The sequence below is a fragment of the Oncorhynchus mykiss genome, chromosome 25 (genome assembly GCF_057628025.1).
Source record: "Oncorhynchus mykiss isolate SJ-2025 chromosome 25, ASM5762802v1, whole genome shotgun sequence".
Taxonomy (NCBI): Eukaryota; Metazoa; Chordata; class Actinopteri; order Salmoniformes; family Salmonidae; genus Oncorhynchus; species Oncorhynchus mykiss.
This window is the reverse complement of record NC_143046.1, coordinates 69,327,754-69,341,448: the sequence shown is the minus strand read 5'-3', so window position 1 is coordinate 69,341,448 and position 13,695 is coordinate 69,327,754. Positions and strand designations below refer to the sequence as shown.

Below are 13,695 nucleotides of genomic sequence, written 5' to 3'. Positions count from 1 at the left end.
GTCAGTACACTGTTTGTCTGCTACATACCTCTGGACCTGGGGGAGCTGGAGATAGAGCCCTCTGGGATCTGATCGAATTAACCTTCAAATTAGATAGCTAGATGGAGAAACCACAGCCATCTACTACTTCAATGGTCTGAGTGTCAGTAAACTAGTCTGAAACAGAGGATTATCCATGAATTTACCTCCAGTGTTCTCATTGTTCTTCCTCGACCCCTTGCCTCACCACTACCCCTGTTCCCCTGTTGTGTTTGTCCCAGGTGATGATGGCGCTGTCGGGCCACCTGAGCTCTGTGGAGTCGGAAAAGCAGAAGCTGCGGGCACAGGTTCGTCGGCTGTGCCAGGAGAACCAGTGGCTGAGGGACGAACTGGCGGGCACCCAGCAGAAGCTGCAGAAGAGTGAGCAGAGCGTGGCTCAGCTGGAGGAGGAGAAGAAACACCTGGAGTTCATGAACCAGCTCAAGAAGTACGACAAGGATCTGTCGCCATCGGTGAGTTAACCCACACCATACACAACATGCCCACGCGCAAGCAGGCTGATGCAAACACACACACACACCCCACTGCTTTTCATCTGCCTGGTTTACTCTAAATGAAAATAACAATCATCTGCCCTCTCTGTTTTCCTCTGTTAGGAGGAGAAGGACTCTGACTCCAGTAAAGAGAATCTGGATGATCTGTTCCCAGACGACCAGGATGACCAACCTCCTGGCAGTGAGTGTCTTCTTCATATCCCCATGTCTCTCCGTTCCACCCCTCCCATTCTCTCTCCTCGTTCCCACTTTCCCTCCCCACTCCCTCAATACATTGACTGGTTGAAGCAGGCCAAATGGAAATGGACCCAGTTAGCCAGATCACACAGGCATCAGGTTGGGTTCACTCTAGCAACCAGCATTTATAGGAGAGGATCTGAGGCACAGAGACAGACAACTACTCCCCATTTAAGCAGATCATTATGGACAAAATTAAACAAAAGGGATCCTACGTACATTACCATATTGTATAATGACCCCACACAGAACCACATCCAACAAATGAAGTAAGCCATATCAGTACATATCTACATTAGTGCACTTTAAATCTTTGCAATTTGATACATCTCCAGGAATTGCTCCACCGCATAGAGAACTAATGAGATGCAGATAGGGCTGTGGAGGAGGGAGGGAGATGGGAGCAGGATCTCTAGTCCTTTGTTGTGTTTGTATTGGGGATATTATTACTTTATTTTAATCTGTGTTTCTGAGGGGGGAGAGAGAGGATCAAAGGGAAGAGTGGGTAGTGCCAGGAAGCTCTCCAGAGAGCGGGGGAGGAACACATCATCAAATGATCCTGAGTATGCTCACATTAATCCAGCTGCCACATGAAGCAGAGCTGACTGAGATAGCCTTCTGTGTCTGTATGACATGATCCTGGGCTGGTACTGTTATAGTGAAGTGGGTTAGACTCCTCTACTGTCCAGACTGCTACCTCCTTGATAGGCTCTTAGGTCCCTATCAGTGCGGTGCTGGAGTTGGTACAATGGGCCCTGGTTAAAGGTGGATTGTATGTTTTTACATAGTTGCTGTATGTGCACTGCTTTTTCAAGTGGATATCTTTGGTTTGGCCAGGCATGTCGATAGGATTCGTCACTCTAGTGCGAGTCGACTGAACACCTGGGATCAGTTTTTCCGGCGAGACATTTTTGATACTTCCTGTATAGGGCCAGGATGATATCAGTATCTAAATATTTTTTCCTGTGGCAAAAATGAAAACACGAAGCAGACCAAACTTTTTTGTCCTTTAAAAACCTGCTGTATGTAAAATATTTGGTACTTTAGCTTGGAAAGTAAATGTGACTCTAGATGACATGTTTGTTTCCAATATCACGGCTGTTTTCCTAAAGAAGTGAAATCCACTGCGTTTTGTTTCTTTGTGGTGATTCTAACTAGTATCGCCATACTGGCATCATACCGGCCCTTTTCCTGTGTGGTGGAGAGTGTTCTTACTGCAGAGGACAACTCCTTCTTCAGCCCACTGTCCCTCCTTCAGAGGTGATACAGAGCTGTGGGCGTCTAATGAGACACTTCCAGTGTCTGTTTCTCCAGTCCAACATTAATAGTGTGTGTTTGAGTGAATAGTCCATGTGAGTAATTGATATGTTAACCCCTCACCCCCCTGCTCTGTGTCTCCAGTCCAGCAGCCCCACGGTAGTGCAGCAGCAGCAGCAGCCCAGCAGGGAGGCTATGAGATCCCGGCCCGCCTCAGGACCCTTCACAACCTGGTGATCCAGTACGCCTCCCAGGGCCGCTACGAGGTGGCCGTGCCCCTCTGCAAACAGGCCCTGGAGGACCTGGAGAAGACCTCCGGACACAACCACCCAGACGTGGCCACCATGCTCAACATCCTGGCCCTGGTCTACAGGTCAGCTTGGAGGAGGGGCTCTGGGGTGGGGATGGTTGGTATTCGGTGTGAATCAATTGTAGTCATTATAATACACTGGTAATTGACCTCATTGTCAGAGAAACAACGTTAACATGCTTTATGGCTTCTCTCTCTCTTTCTCGTTCTCCTCTTTCAGGGACCAGAATAAGTACAAAGAGGCAGCCAACCTGCTGAACGACGCCCTGGCCATCAGGGAGAAGACTCTGGGCAGGGACCATCCAGCGGTGAGTGATGTTTCTCATCAATCTCTGTGTCTCAGCAGTATGTCTGTAACCAGCTAGGCAGGCAGGTCCACTAACTGTGTCGACCCCAACAGGCTTGTGTCTCTGACTCTCCCTGGACATCCAGTTCCCTCAGTGCAGACTCAGAGCAGCAGAGGTTAGGCTCTCTATCCCCTTTCAGCCTCCATGTGGGCACCAGACCACTCCAGTTAAAGGTCACTGTGTGCACCTCTGTGGTCTGGTGGGCTGAGTGATGTGCACGTTGTGGAGATTCATCCTGCTGATTTGGGATATAATTACAGAGCAGTAATCACTTCCTGTTTCCCCTGTTTGTCTTCCTCTCGTCGGTCGGTCACACCTCTAATTCACCAAATCAATTGCACTCTGCTGCCATGGTTGAGTCTTGCGGTCACTCACTACTACACACGGGCACTAATGATTGAGGCTGTCTCAAGCATGATCTTTGTATATTACTGTGTGTGTGTGTGTCTGTCTCAGGTGGCTGCTACACTCAACAACCTGGCTGTGCTCTACGGGAAACGGGGGAAGTACAAGGAAGCGGAGCCCCTTTGCAAGCGGGCTCTGGAGATCCGGGAGAAGGTGGGTCAGAGGGCATATGTCACCACAAGGCATTGTGGGTATGGAGTGCTAATACTGCAGAATGATCTGGATTCCTGCTCCTCTCCAAGTAAATCTTGCTCAAGTTTCAAAGGACTTTTCATTTCTTTGGAAAGTTTTCTTCTTTGTCAAACATTTAAAAAAAAAAATAAAAATACTTATCTTCTGTGTATGTTCCCGCCTGTAATCACCCCCTCCTCTCCCAAGCCTCCCTATAGTTTTGTGTTGTTCAGAGGAACTGTGACTTTGGAGTGAGTTGAGTCCTGTAAGGGGTTCAGGATATTTGACTGCAGAATTGGATGTTTATAAAGGAGAAGCTCAGCAGTCCTAGAGATACAAAGTGCTGTCTCTCTATTTATCCATCTCCCTTTCTGTTTCGCGTTCTCTCTCTTTCTCGCCCTGTGCCTTTTCCCCTCATGCTCCCTCATGCTAAGATTGACATGTCGACTCCTGTGTTGGAGAGCACAGAGCTTAAAGACAGCTGAGACATTTTATTTATATTTCCACTTCAACTCTGATAAAGCTCTCTCTCAAGGTTAGAGACTTGCCACCCAGCTTTCGCAACAGAGGAAGGAAGACAGCTTTGCTGATGTAGGAGGAATTTTCCTGGCAGTTCTTTATTTTTATAGCTTTTGCTTTTCCCACTGAATGAGCTGCCTGAGTCCTTGGTTTATCCCTATGGGTGAAGACTAGAAGGAGGAGGCGGACGGAGGGTCTCTCTCTACAGAGTACCCCAGTAACAGGCACTAACCCTGGCTCGAGTTCAAAGGCATCACTCTCCTCAATAAAACTCAATCAATATATCACCCAGACCTTGCTGTCTTGTATTCCCTGTTGAAATCCTATACTTTTAATGATGTTTACAGTAAACTCTTCAAATTTACCTAGAAACTTCACAGGAGAGAGGAGGAGGAGTGAGATTTGTACACATCCAGCAGCACAGGTTGCTTTGAAAACCTCTTACTATTGATCATTCAGACGGAAACCATCAATCAGAGACTCAAGTCTACCTCATCAGTAAGCCTTTGTCGGTCACTGCATAGAAGGGAGGGAACTCTTTCCCTGCTAATGAGCAGTGTGTCTCACTCCTAACTCCCAGTCTCTCTCTGTCTCTCTCTTTCTGAGTCAGACAGAGAGACAGCGTTAGCCCTCTGCTCCATTCTCTGTCCTCACCCAACCCATTTGTGATGCCACTCCTCCAGCTCTGCTCTGACTTCACCCTCTTATTCTCTTATGATATTTAGCCTAGCCAGTAAACAAAGGACAGAAGTGAGATTGTTCTTCAATCCAAAGTAATGGGGATGGCGTCCAGTGTTTCCCATAAGCACCGGCTGTCGGCTAATCAGCCGGTTACAGACCCATTTTCAGCCAGCTACATTTTCCACTTCTTCATTTGAACTAGGCTACTTCTCATTTAAAAGTTTGAATTCACTAGTCCGTCGAGCCCTCTCCCGCTAAAATGAACTATATGCATCTTCTAGCGATCTATTGATGGGACAGGCGCCTGTCGTTCACAAAGCAAGCAATGACAGGGAAACGCAGCAGAGAGGAAGAGGCGAAGCGAGAGGTTTCAATCGCGCCAAAATATATCCGGAATAAGCCCAGTACGTTTCTATGGGTTTATGGTGGACCTAAGCTTGTCGCCTGCCTTCTCGCCTTTGGGACAACGACTCCCATTGTTAGGGTGGAGACATGAGTATCTTGTCATTATATCCAGATCTCTGGTTGCAGTCAAATTCCTTTACATGGAGGAGGGAGAGGAAGCATGAAGCTTGTGAATATGCACGTCCCATGTAATGTACAGTGCATTCGGAAAGTATTCAGACCCCTTGACTTTTCACATTTTGTTACGTTAGCCTAAAATTGATTAAATATTGGATTAAATAGTCCCCCCCCCCCCCATCAATCTAAACACAATACCCCATAATGACAAAGCAAAAACTGTTTTTTAGAATAGTTTTTTACATTTTAATACATTTGAAAACAATCACAGTTACATAAGTATTCAGACCCTTTGTTCAGTACTTTGTTGAAGCACATTTGGCAGTTATTACAGCCTTGAGTCTTCTTGGGTATGACGCTACAAGCTTGGCACAACTGTATTTGGGGAGTTTCTTCCATTCTTTGCAGATCCTCAAGCTCTGTCAGGTTGAATGGGGAGCGTCGCTGCTCAGCTATTTTTAGGTCTCCAGAGATGTTTAATCAGGTTCAAGTCCGGGTTCTGGCTGGGCCACTCAGGGGCATTCAGAGACTTGTCCCGAAGCCACCCCTTTGTTGTCTCGGCTGTGTACTTAGGGTTGTTGTCCTGTTGGAAGGTGAACCTTCGTATCAGTCTGAGGTACTGATCGCTCTGGAGCAGGTTTTCATCAAGGAACGCTCTGTACTTTGAGCCTTTCCTTTTTTTTCTTCGATCCCGACCAGTCCCAGTCCCTGCCGCTGAAAAACATCCCCACAGCATGATCTTGCCACCACCATGCTTCACCGAAGGGAGGGTGCCAGGTTTATGCCAGACGTGACTCTTGGCATTCAGGCCAAATAGTTCAATCTTGGTTTAATCAGACCAGAGCATCTTGTTTCTCATGGTCAGAGTCCTTTAGGTTCCTTTTGGCAAACTCCAAGTGGGCTGGCATTTGCCTTTTACTGAAGAGTGGCTTCTGTCTGGCCAATACCGTAAAGGCCTGATTGGTAGAGTGCTGCAGAGATGGTTGTCCATCTCCTCAGAGGAACCCTGGCGCTCTAGGAAGAGTCTTGGTGGTTCCAAACTTCTTCCATTTAAGAATGATGGAGGCCACTGTGTTCTTGGGGACCTTCAATGCTGCCGAAATATTTTGGTACCCTTCCCCATATCTGTGCCTCGACACATTCCTGTCTCGAAGCTCTACGGACAATTATTCTACCTCATGGCTTGGTTTTTGCTCTGATATGCACTGTCAACTGTGGGACCTTATATAGACAGGTGTGTGTGCTTTTCCAAATCATGTCCAATCAATTGAATTTACAACAGATGGACTCCAATCAAGTTGTAGAAACATCTCAAGGATGATCAATGGAAACAGGATGTACCTGAGCTTAATTTCGAGTTTCATAGCAAGGTTCTGAATACTTATGTAAATGAGGCATTTCTGTTTTTTATTTTTAATACATTTGCAAAAATGTCTAAACCTGTTTTTGCATTGTGTGTGTGTAGGTTGAGGAGCTTTTTTTTTATTAAAACAAAAAAATATATTTTAGAATAAGGCTGTAACGTAATAAAAACGGAAACCTGGAAAACTATATCCTTTAATTTGTTTTCAAAATATTGTTTACTTAATTTTTCTGTTTTAATAAAATACAGTACCAGTCAAACGTTTGGGCTCCTACTCATTCAATCATTTTTATTTTTTACTATTGTCTACATTAAAGAATCATAGTGAAGACATCAAACTATGAAATATCACATTGAATCATGTAGTAACCAAAGAAGTGTTAAACAAATCAAAATACATTTTAGATTTAATATTCTTCAAAGTAGCTTTGCACACTCTTAGCCCTCTCTCAACCAGGTTCATGAGCAATGCTTTTCCAACAGTCTTGATGGAGTTGCACATATGCTGAGCACTTGTTCGCTGCTTTGCCTTCACTCTGTGGTCCAACTCATCCCAAACCATCTCATTTGGATTGAGGTCGGGTGATTGTGGAGGCCAGGTCATCTGATGCAGCACTCCATCACTCTCCTCCTTGGTCAAATAGCCCTTACACAGCCTGGAGGTGTGTTTTGGGTCCTTTGTCCTGTTGAAAAACAAATTAATGTCCCACTAAGCGCAAACCAAATGGGGTGGCGTATCACTGCAGAATGCTGTGGTAGCCATGATGGTTGTGTTTCTTGATTTTAAATAAATCACTGATAGTGTCACCAGCAAAGCACCATCACACCACCACCTCCATGCTTCACTGTGGGAACCACGCATGCGGAGATCATACGTTCACCTACTCTGCGTCTCACAAAGACACAAAGATCTAATTTCATCAGACCAAAGTACAGATTTCTAATGTCCATTGCTCGTGTTTCTTGGCCCAAGAAGGTCTCTTATCATTGGTGTCCTTTAGCAGTGGTTTCTTTGTAGCATCTCGACCATGAAGGCCTGATTTCACAGTCTCCTCTGAACAGTTGATGTCGTCTGAACAATTATTTTGGCTGCATTCTGAGGCTGGTAACTAATGAACTTATCCTCTGCAGCAGAGGTAATTCTGGGTCTTCCTTTCCTGTGGCGGTCTTCCTAAGAGCCAGTTTCATCATAGCGCCTGATTGTTTTTGCAACTGCACTTGAAGAAACTTTCAAAGTTCTTGAAATTTTCCAGATTGACTGACCTTCATGTCTTAAAATAATTGACTGTTTCTCTTTCCTTATTTGAGCTGTTCTTGCCACAATATGGACTTAGCCCTATTTGGTAAAAGACCATCTTCTGTATAACACCCCTCTACCTTGTCACAACACAAGAAATACATTTTACAAATTAACTTAAATGTTTTTTGTTCATTTAACCTTCAACTAGGCAAGTCAGTTAAGAACACATTCTTAATTACAATGACGGCCTACTGGGGAGAGGCAGAACAACAGATTTTTACATTGTCAGCTCGGTGATTCGATCTAGAAACCTTTCGGGTACTGGCCCAACGCTTTAACCACTAGGCTACCTGCCACCCCAAAGGTTAATTGAAATGCATTCCACCTCATGAGGCTGTTTGAGAGAATTCTAAGAGTGCTGTCATCAATGCAAAGGGTGACTATTTGTATTTGTTTAACATGTTTTTGCTTATTACATGATTCCATATGTGTTAAGACGGGTCAATCAACCAAGGCTGCTCTCTTCTGTGTCACGGAGACTCTCCGCACTGCCAAAGTTGACACACTCTCCTTTGTTCTCATCCTCTTAGATCTATCTCCTGCCTTTGACACCGTGAAACATCAGATCCTCCACTCAACCCTCTCAGGGCTGGACGTCTCAGGCTCTCCACACTGCCAAATCTGACTCTCTCTGTTCTCATCCTCCTAGATCTATCTGCTGTCTTCGACACTGAACCATTAGATCCTCCTCTCCACCCTCTCAGGGCTGGACGTCTCAGGCACTGCACACTCTTGGATTGCATCCTACCTGGCCCTCCTACAAGGGGATGTGGATCTGTGTCTGCGCCACATACTCTCACTACTGGTGTCCCACAGGGCTCGGTTCTAGCAGTGACTCGCTCCTGCAGGTTCATGCTCTACAACATCCGCAGAGTACAACCCTACCTCACACAGGAAGTGGCGCAGGCCCTACTCCAGGCAATTGTCCTCTCCCGTCTGGACTACTGCAACTCGCTGTTGGATGGGCTCCCCGCTTGTGCCATCCAACCCCTGCAACTTATCCAGAATGCTGCAGCCGGCCTGGTTTTCAACCTTTCCAAGTTCTGTCACCCCGCTCCTCCGCACACGCCACTGTCTTCCAGTTGAAGCTCGCATCCACTACAAGACCATGGTGCTTACCTATGGAACACAAGAGGAACTGCCCCTCCCTACCTTCCTACACCCCAATGCGAGCACTTCGTTCTGCCACCTCAAAAAAAAAAAAAAAATTATAATAATTTATATGTCTGTGATATGTGGCTGTCCCCTATCTAGTTATCTTAAGATGAATGCACTAACTTTAAGACGCTCTGGATAAGAGCGTCTACTAAATGACTAAAATGGGGCGGCAGGGTAGCCTAGTGGTTAGAGTGTTAGACTAGTAACTTAAAGGTTGCAAGTTCAAATCCCCGAGCTGACAAGGTACAAATCTGTTGTTCTGCCCACTGTTCATTGAAAATAAGAATTTGTTCTTAAACTGACTTGCCTAGTTAAATAAAGGTAAAAAAAAAAAAAAAGGGAAGGAAAAAAAATGGAATCAAGGTATTAGAATATTTTGATGGAATTAAAGCATTTGAATGTACCAGAGGCCACCAAAATAGAGCTCCTTCTGCAAAAAAAAGGAATTTACCCAGTGGGGAAAGAAAAAAAACGGCCCAGGGCTGCCTGGCTGGCTACTTTCTCTATTTGGCTACTCTATGTACTTGTGGAAAACACCGGCCGTCTCTTTTTGTTGTGATAAACTCCTTTCTTGCCCCCTTACTTTGAGAAGCTGACCCATTATTGCTTTATTGCCCACTGTTTTGTTATATTTACATGGCCTCCCCATCTCACCTCCTGTCCAGGTTCTGGGTAAGGACCACCCAGACGTTGCCAAGCAGCTGAACAACCTTGCCCTGCTGTGTCAGAACCAGGGCAAGTATGAGGAGGTAGAGTACTACTACCAGCGGGCCCTGGAGATCTACCAGACCAAACTGGGCCCTGACGACCCCAATGTGGCCAAGACCAAAAACAATCTGGTAAGAGGGTCACATAGGGTTAAGAGATCACTGGCTTCGAAAAATGACTGCACATTTTCTAATGAGTTATGAGAAGATTTTCTTACTTTTTGAAGATCATATTCTTACATTCTCTCTCTTCCTCTCCAAGGCGTCCTGTTACCTGAAGCAGGGGAAGTTCAAGCAGGCTGAAACTCTGTACAAAGAGATCCTTACCCGCGCACATGAGAGGGAGTTTGGCTCTGTAGACGGTAAGACACTCTCACAAAGCATATGTTTTGCTATCTTTATGGGGCCATTAAATTGATTTCCATTCAAAATAATATTTCTCTAAAACCTAACCCCTAAACCTAAAATAGCCTTTGTCCTTGTGGGGACTTGGGAAATGTCCCCACGAGCGAGAATTTTCTTTGTTTTACTATATTTGTGGTGATTTCTGGTACCCACGGACACACACACACACACACACAATCTATTGTTTGATGGGCACCCGAGTGGTTCAGTGGTCTAAGGCACTGCATCTCAGTGCAAGAGGCAACACGAATCCAGGCTGCATCACTTCTGGCTGTGATTGGGAGTCCCGTAGGGCGGTGCACAATTGGCCCAGAGTTGTCCCGGTTTGGCCAGGATAGGCCGTTATTGTAAATAACAATTTGTTCTTAACTGACTCGCCTAGTTAACCTCTCTGGGATTGTTCATTGCAGTGCGCCAAATTCAAAACAACAGATATCTCCTAATTAAAATTCCTCAACTATACAAGTATTTTACACCATTTTAAAGATATACTTCTCGTTAGTCCAACCACAGTGTCCAATTTCAAAAAGGCTTTTTGGTGAAAGCAGAACATATCATTATGTTAGGTCAGCAACTAGTCACAGAAAGCATTTTCCAACCAAAGAGAGGTGTCACAAAAAGCAGAAATATAGATCAAATGAATCACTAACCTTTGACGATCTTCATCAGATGACACTCCCAGGACTCAATGTTACACAATACATGTATGTTTTGTTCGATCAAGTTCATATTTATATCCAAAAACCTCAGTTTACATTGGCGCAATGTTCAGAAATGCCTCAAACATCCAGAGAAATTTCAGAGCCACATCAAATAACAGAAATACTCATCATAAACTTTGATGAAAGATACATTTTTTACATAGAATTAAAGATAAACTTGTTCTTAATGCAACCGCTGTGTCAGATTTCAAAAAAGCTTTATGGCAAAAGCACAACATTCAATAATCTGAGAACAGGTTCAGCCACAAAAGCAATCCATACAGTTACCCGCCAAATTGTGGAGTTAACAAAAGTCATAAATAGCATTATAAATCTTCACTTACCTTTGCTGATCTTCGTCGGAATGCACTCCCAGGATTCCCACTTCCACAAATGTTCGTTTTGTTCGATTACGTCCATATTTATGTCCAAATACCTTCATTTTGTTTGCGCGTTTAGTTCACTATTCCAAAGGCACAATGCGCGATCGCAAAATCCACACGAAAAGTCAAAAGAGTTCCATTACAGTTTGTAGAAACATGTCAAACGATGTTTACAATCAATCGTTAGGGTCTTTTTATAATACATCTTCAATAATATTCCAACCGGACAATAGCGTATTCATTACAGAGGAAAAAGAAGGAACGGCGCGCCCGCGTTACCGCGCAGTAATCAACCTATTGGCCTCGGCCTAGTTCACTTGTTGAAACAGCTCTTATTCGACACCCTTCCACAATAGAAGCCTCAAACAACTTTCTAAAGACTATTGACATCTGCTGGAAGCCTTGGAAAGTGCAATCTGACCCCATAGACACAGCATATTGGATAGGCAATCACTTAAATGAAACTACAAACCTCAGATTTCCCACTTCCTGGTTGGATTTGTATCAGGTTTTCGCCTGCCATATGAGTTCTGTTATACTCACAGACATCATTCAAACAGTTTTAGAAACTTCAGTGTTTTCTATCCAATACTACTAATAATATGCATATATTACCATCTGGGACAGAGTAGCAGGCAGTTTACTCTGGGCACCTTATTCATCCAAGCTACTCAATACTGCCCCCCTGTCACCAAGAAGTTAAATAATAAATACATGTAAAAGTTAATGTTTTCAGGCTGCTGTCATCATTTTAGTGGAAATGCGCTTCTGAAAACAACAGTGACCTTTCAGTTGAATGTTCTAATACTTTGAGACAGACCAGGTCGAGCACCCTGCTGCCTGGGTGACTGCCTGACTGTCTGTCAATATCTTTTTAGACCTGCATGTGTCTGATTGTTGTTTTTGGTCTCTGGCTCTGCAGATGAGAACAAACCCATTTGGATGCATGCTGAGGAGAGAGAGGAACAGAGCAAGGTGAGAGTGTGTGTTTGTGAGGGGGATGATAGAGGGTCCACTTTCACTAATGGCCATGGCATGGCATGTGTCACTACTGACTTGTGGCTGAACTTTCACAACTGACAGGGAAAAGTGTTTCAGTCACGGTATGAAAGGGTCATCAATTTAGACTGCTGAAGAAATTGTGATGAACTGTAATCTCTCAATTTTCCACCTCTCTCTTTAAGCACTTATGTATATTAGGTTACGTTAACATGTCTCAGATCGGTTAATTTACTCTAGATCTCATTTTACGCTTCCGTATAATTTGTCCAGAATTAGCTGGAATATTTAGGCAAGTTCTTTGTGACCAACAGTTTTGCTATTAATGTGTTGCACCTCGGTCGCGTCATTGCCATTGTTATCAATGTTATACAGATGCTGCAGCCATATTGATGCTCAAAAGTAGAAAGGGGGCTAATGAATTTGAACCGGGGCGAATGACTGTCGTCTAAATTACACTCTAGGGGCTTGGGAATACGATGGCATTGATAAAGTAGGCACATATTTAGTAGGAAGCAACTTTATCATTATGTTGGCAAATGTACTTTTAGACAGATGCCAATGTTGTCATTAGCTAGCAAAGTTTGTCAGAAAATAGCTAGCAATGCTAACATTAGAGGAGACCTCCAGATTTTTGTTACATAACTCCGTTACAATTGCCCTTATTTTAGCGCCTCAAAAACGTAATACTTCCAGATCAACGGTAATGTCAATACCATTGTAAAGCACCATTTCTCCCCTTTCCAACAGAATCAATAACATGACCTAAACGCTGCCCGTTTCTGCATTTTATTTTACTAGGCAAGTCAGTTAAGAACAAATTCTTATTTTCAATGACGGCCTAGGAACAGTGGGTTAACTGCCTGTTCAGGGGCAGAACGACAGATTTGTACCTTGTCAGCTCGGGGATTTGAACTTGCAACCTTCCGGTTACTAGTCCAACGCTCTAACCACTAGGCTACCCTGCCGCCCCAATTCAAGACGGCAATGAGCCCCGTCGGGTCATTTTAAAAATGGCGGGTGGGGAAGCAAAACTACTGCGTGTTAGTGAGAAGGAGAGATGTTTTGTGGGAAAATTGCTTTTTTTCAATCTGTCCAATTTATCACCTTATCGCCTCTAAAATGTAAATAAAACACTATAAATAGTTTATATAATGTGTCATTACATACCTATTTGAAGGTTTGTGTCGAATTTGAATCGGGTTTTTAGGGCGGTGCTAAAGTAATCTTAGAAGTAAACAGCGGCTTTGAGAATGATGATCGCATGCAGTGATGACGCAACAAATGACTAGGTATCTCCCCCTTACCCCCGTCACTGTCCATTTCTTGTTTTTAAATGATGAGAGAAGTGCTACACCTGGTGGAGAGAGATTGTAGACAGAAATAGTTGCTTTATGCGTGCTCTACGTTACGACATGACACGTCACGATGTAACGGAGGGTCAGTCCTTTTAAACTTTTCTCCAATACTATAGAGCCATTACCATGTCAATCAACTCTTGAATAGAAATCTAGTTCACACCCCCGATTTTGAAGTCAACACAGTCGTTACAGTCACATTAGTTTTCTTTGTAACCTCGTTTGAATGTTGTGGTTGCTCACATTTGTACGGAATGGGGTGAGTTTACGTTAGCTAATGTTATACTGCATCTAAAGTCAATCTGGCGACATCAAAATGTTGACAAAGGTTTTTCCTAC

The 13,695-nt window shown here is 44.1% G+C and overlaps 1 protein-coding gene across 16 annotated transcripts in view; it reads left to right on the top strand.

The window, feature by feature from the left end:
• LOC110505642 (kinesin light chain 1) overlaps window positions 1–13,695 on the top strand; it is a 36,195-nt gene that overhangs the window by 10,663 nt on the left and 11,837 nt on the right. For 10 of the 16 annotated variants that reach the window (XM_021584998.3, XM_021584996.3, XM_090220863.1 and 7 more), the window contains exons 3-10: window positions 261–491; window positions 636–714; window positions 2,172–2,400; window positions 2,558–2,645; window positions 3,141–3,242; window positions 9,469–9,642; window positions 9,773–9,872; window positions 11,922–11,974. In XM_021584998.3, coding sequence (XP_021440673.2) covers window positions 261–491; window positions 636–714; window positions 2,172–2,400; window positions 2,558–2,645; window positions 3,141–3,242; window positions 9,469–9,642; window positions 9,773–9,872; window positions 11,922–11,974 — 1,056 coding nt within the window. Of the gene's footprint in view, window positions 1–260; window positions 492–635; window positions 715–2,171; window positions 2,401–2,557; window positions 2,646–2,737; window positions 2,800–3,140; window positions 3,243–9,468; window positions 9,643–9,772; window positions 9,873–11,921; window positions 11,975–13,695 lie in introns of all 16 variants that reach the window. The other 6 variants (XR_016491995.1, XR_016491997.1, XR_016491993.1 and 3 more) reach the window with 1 other exon arrangement.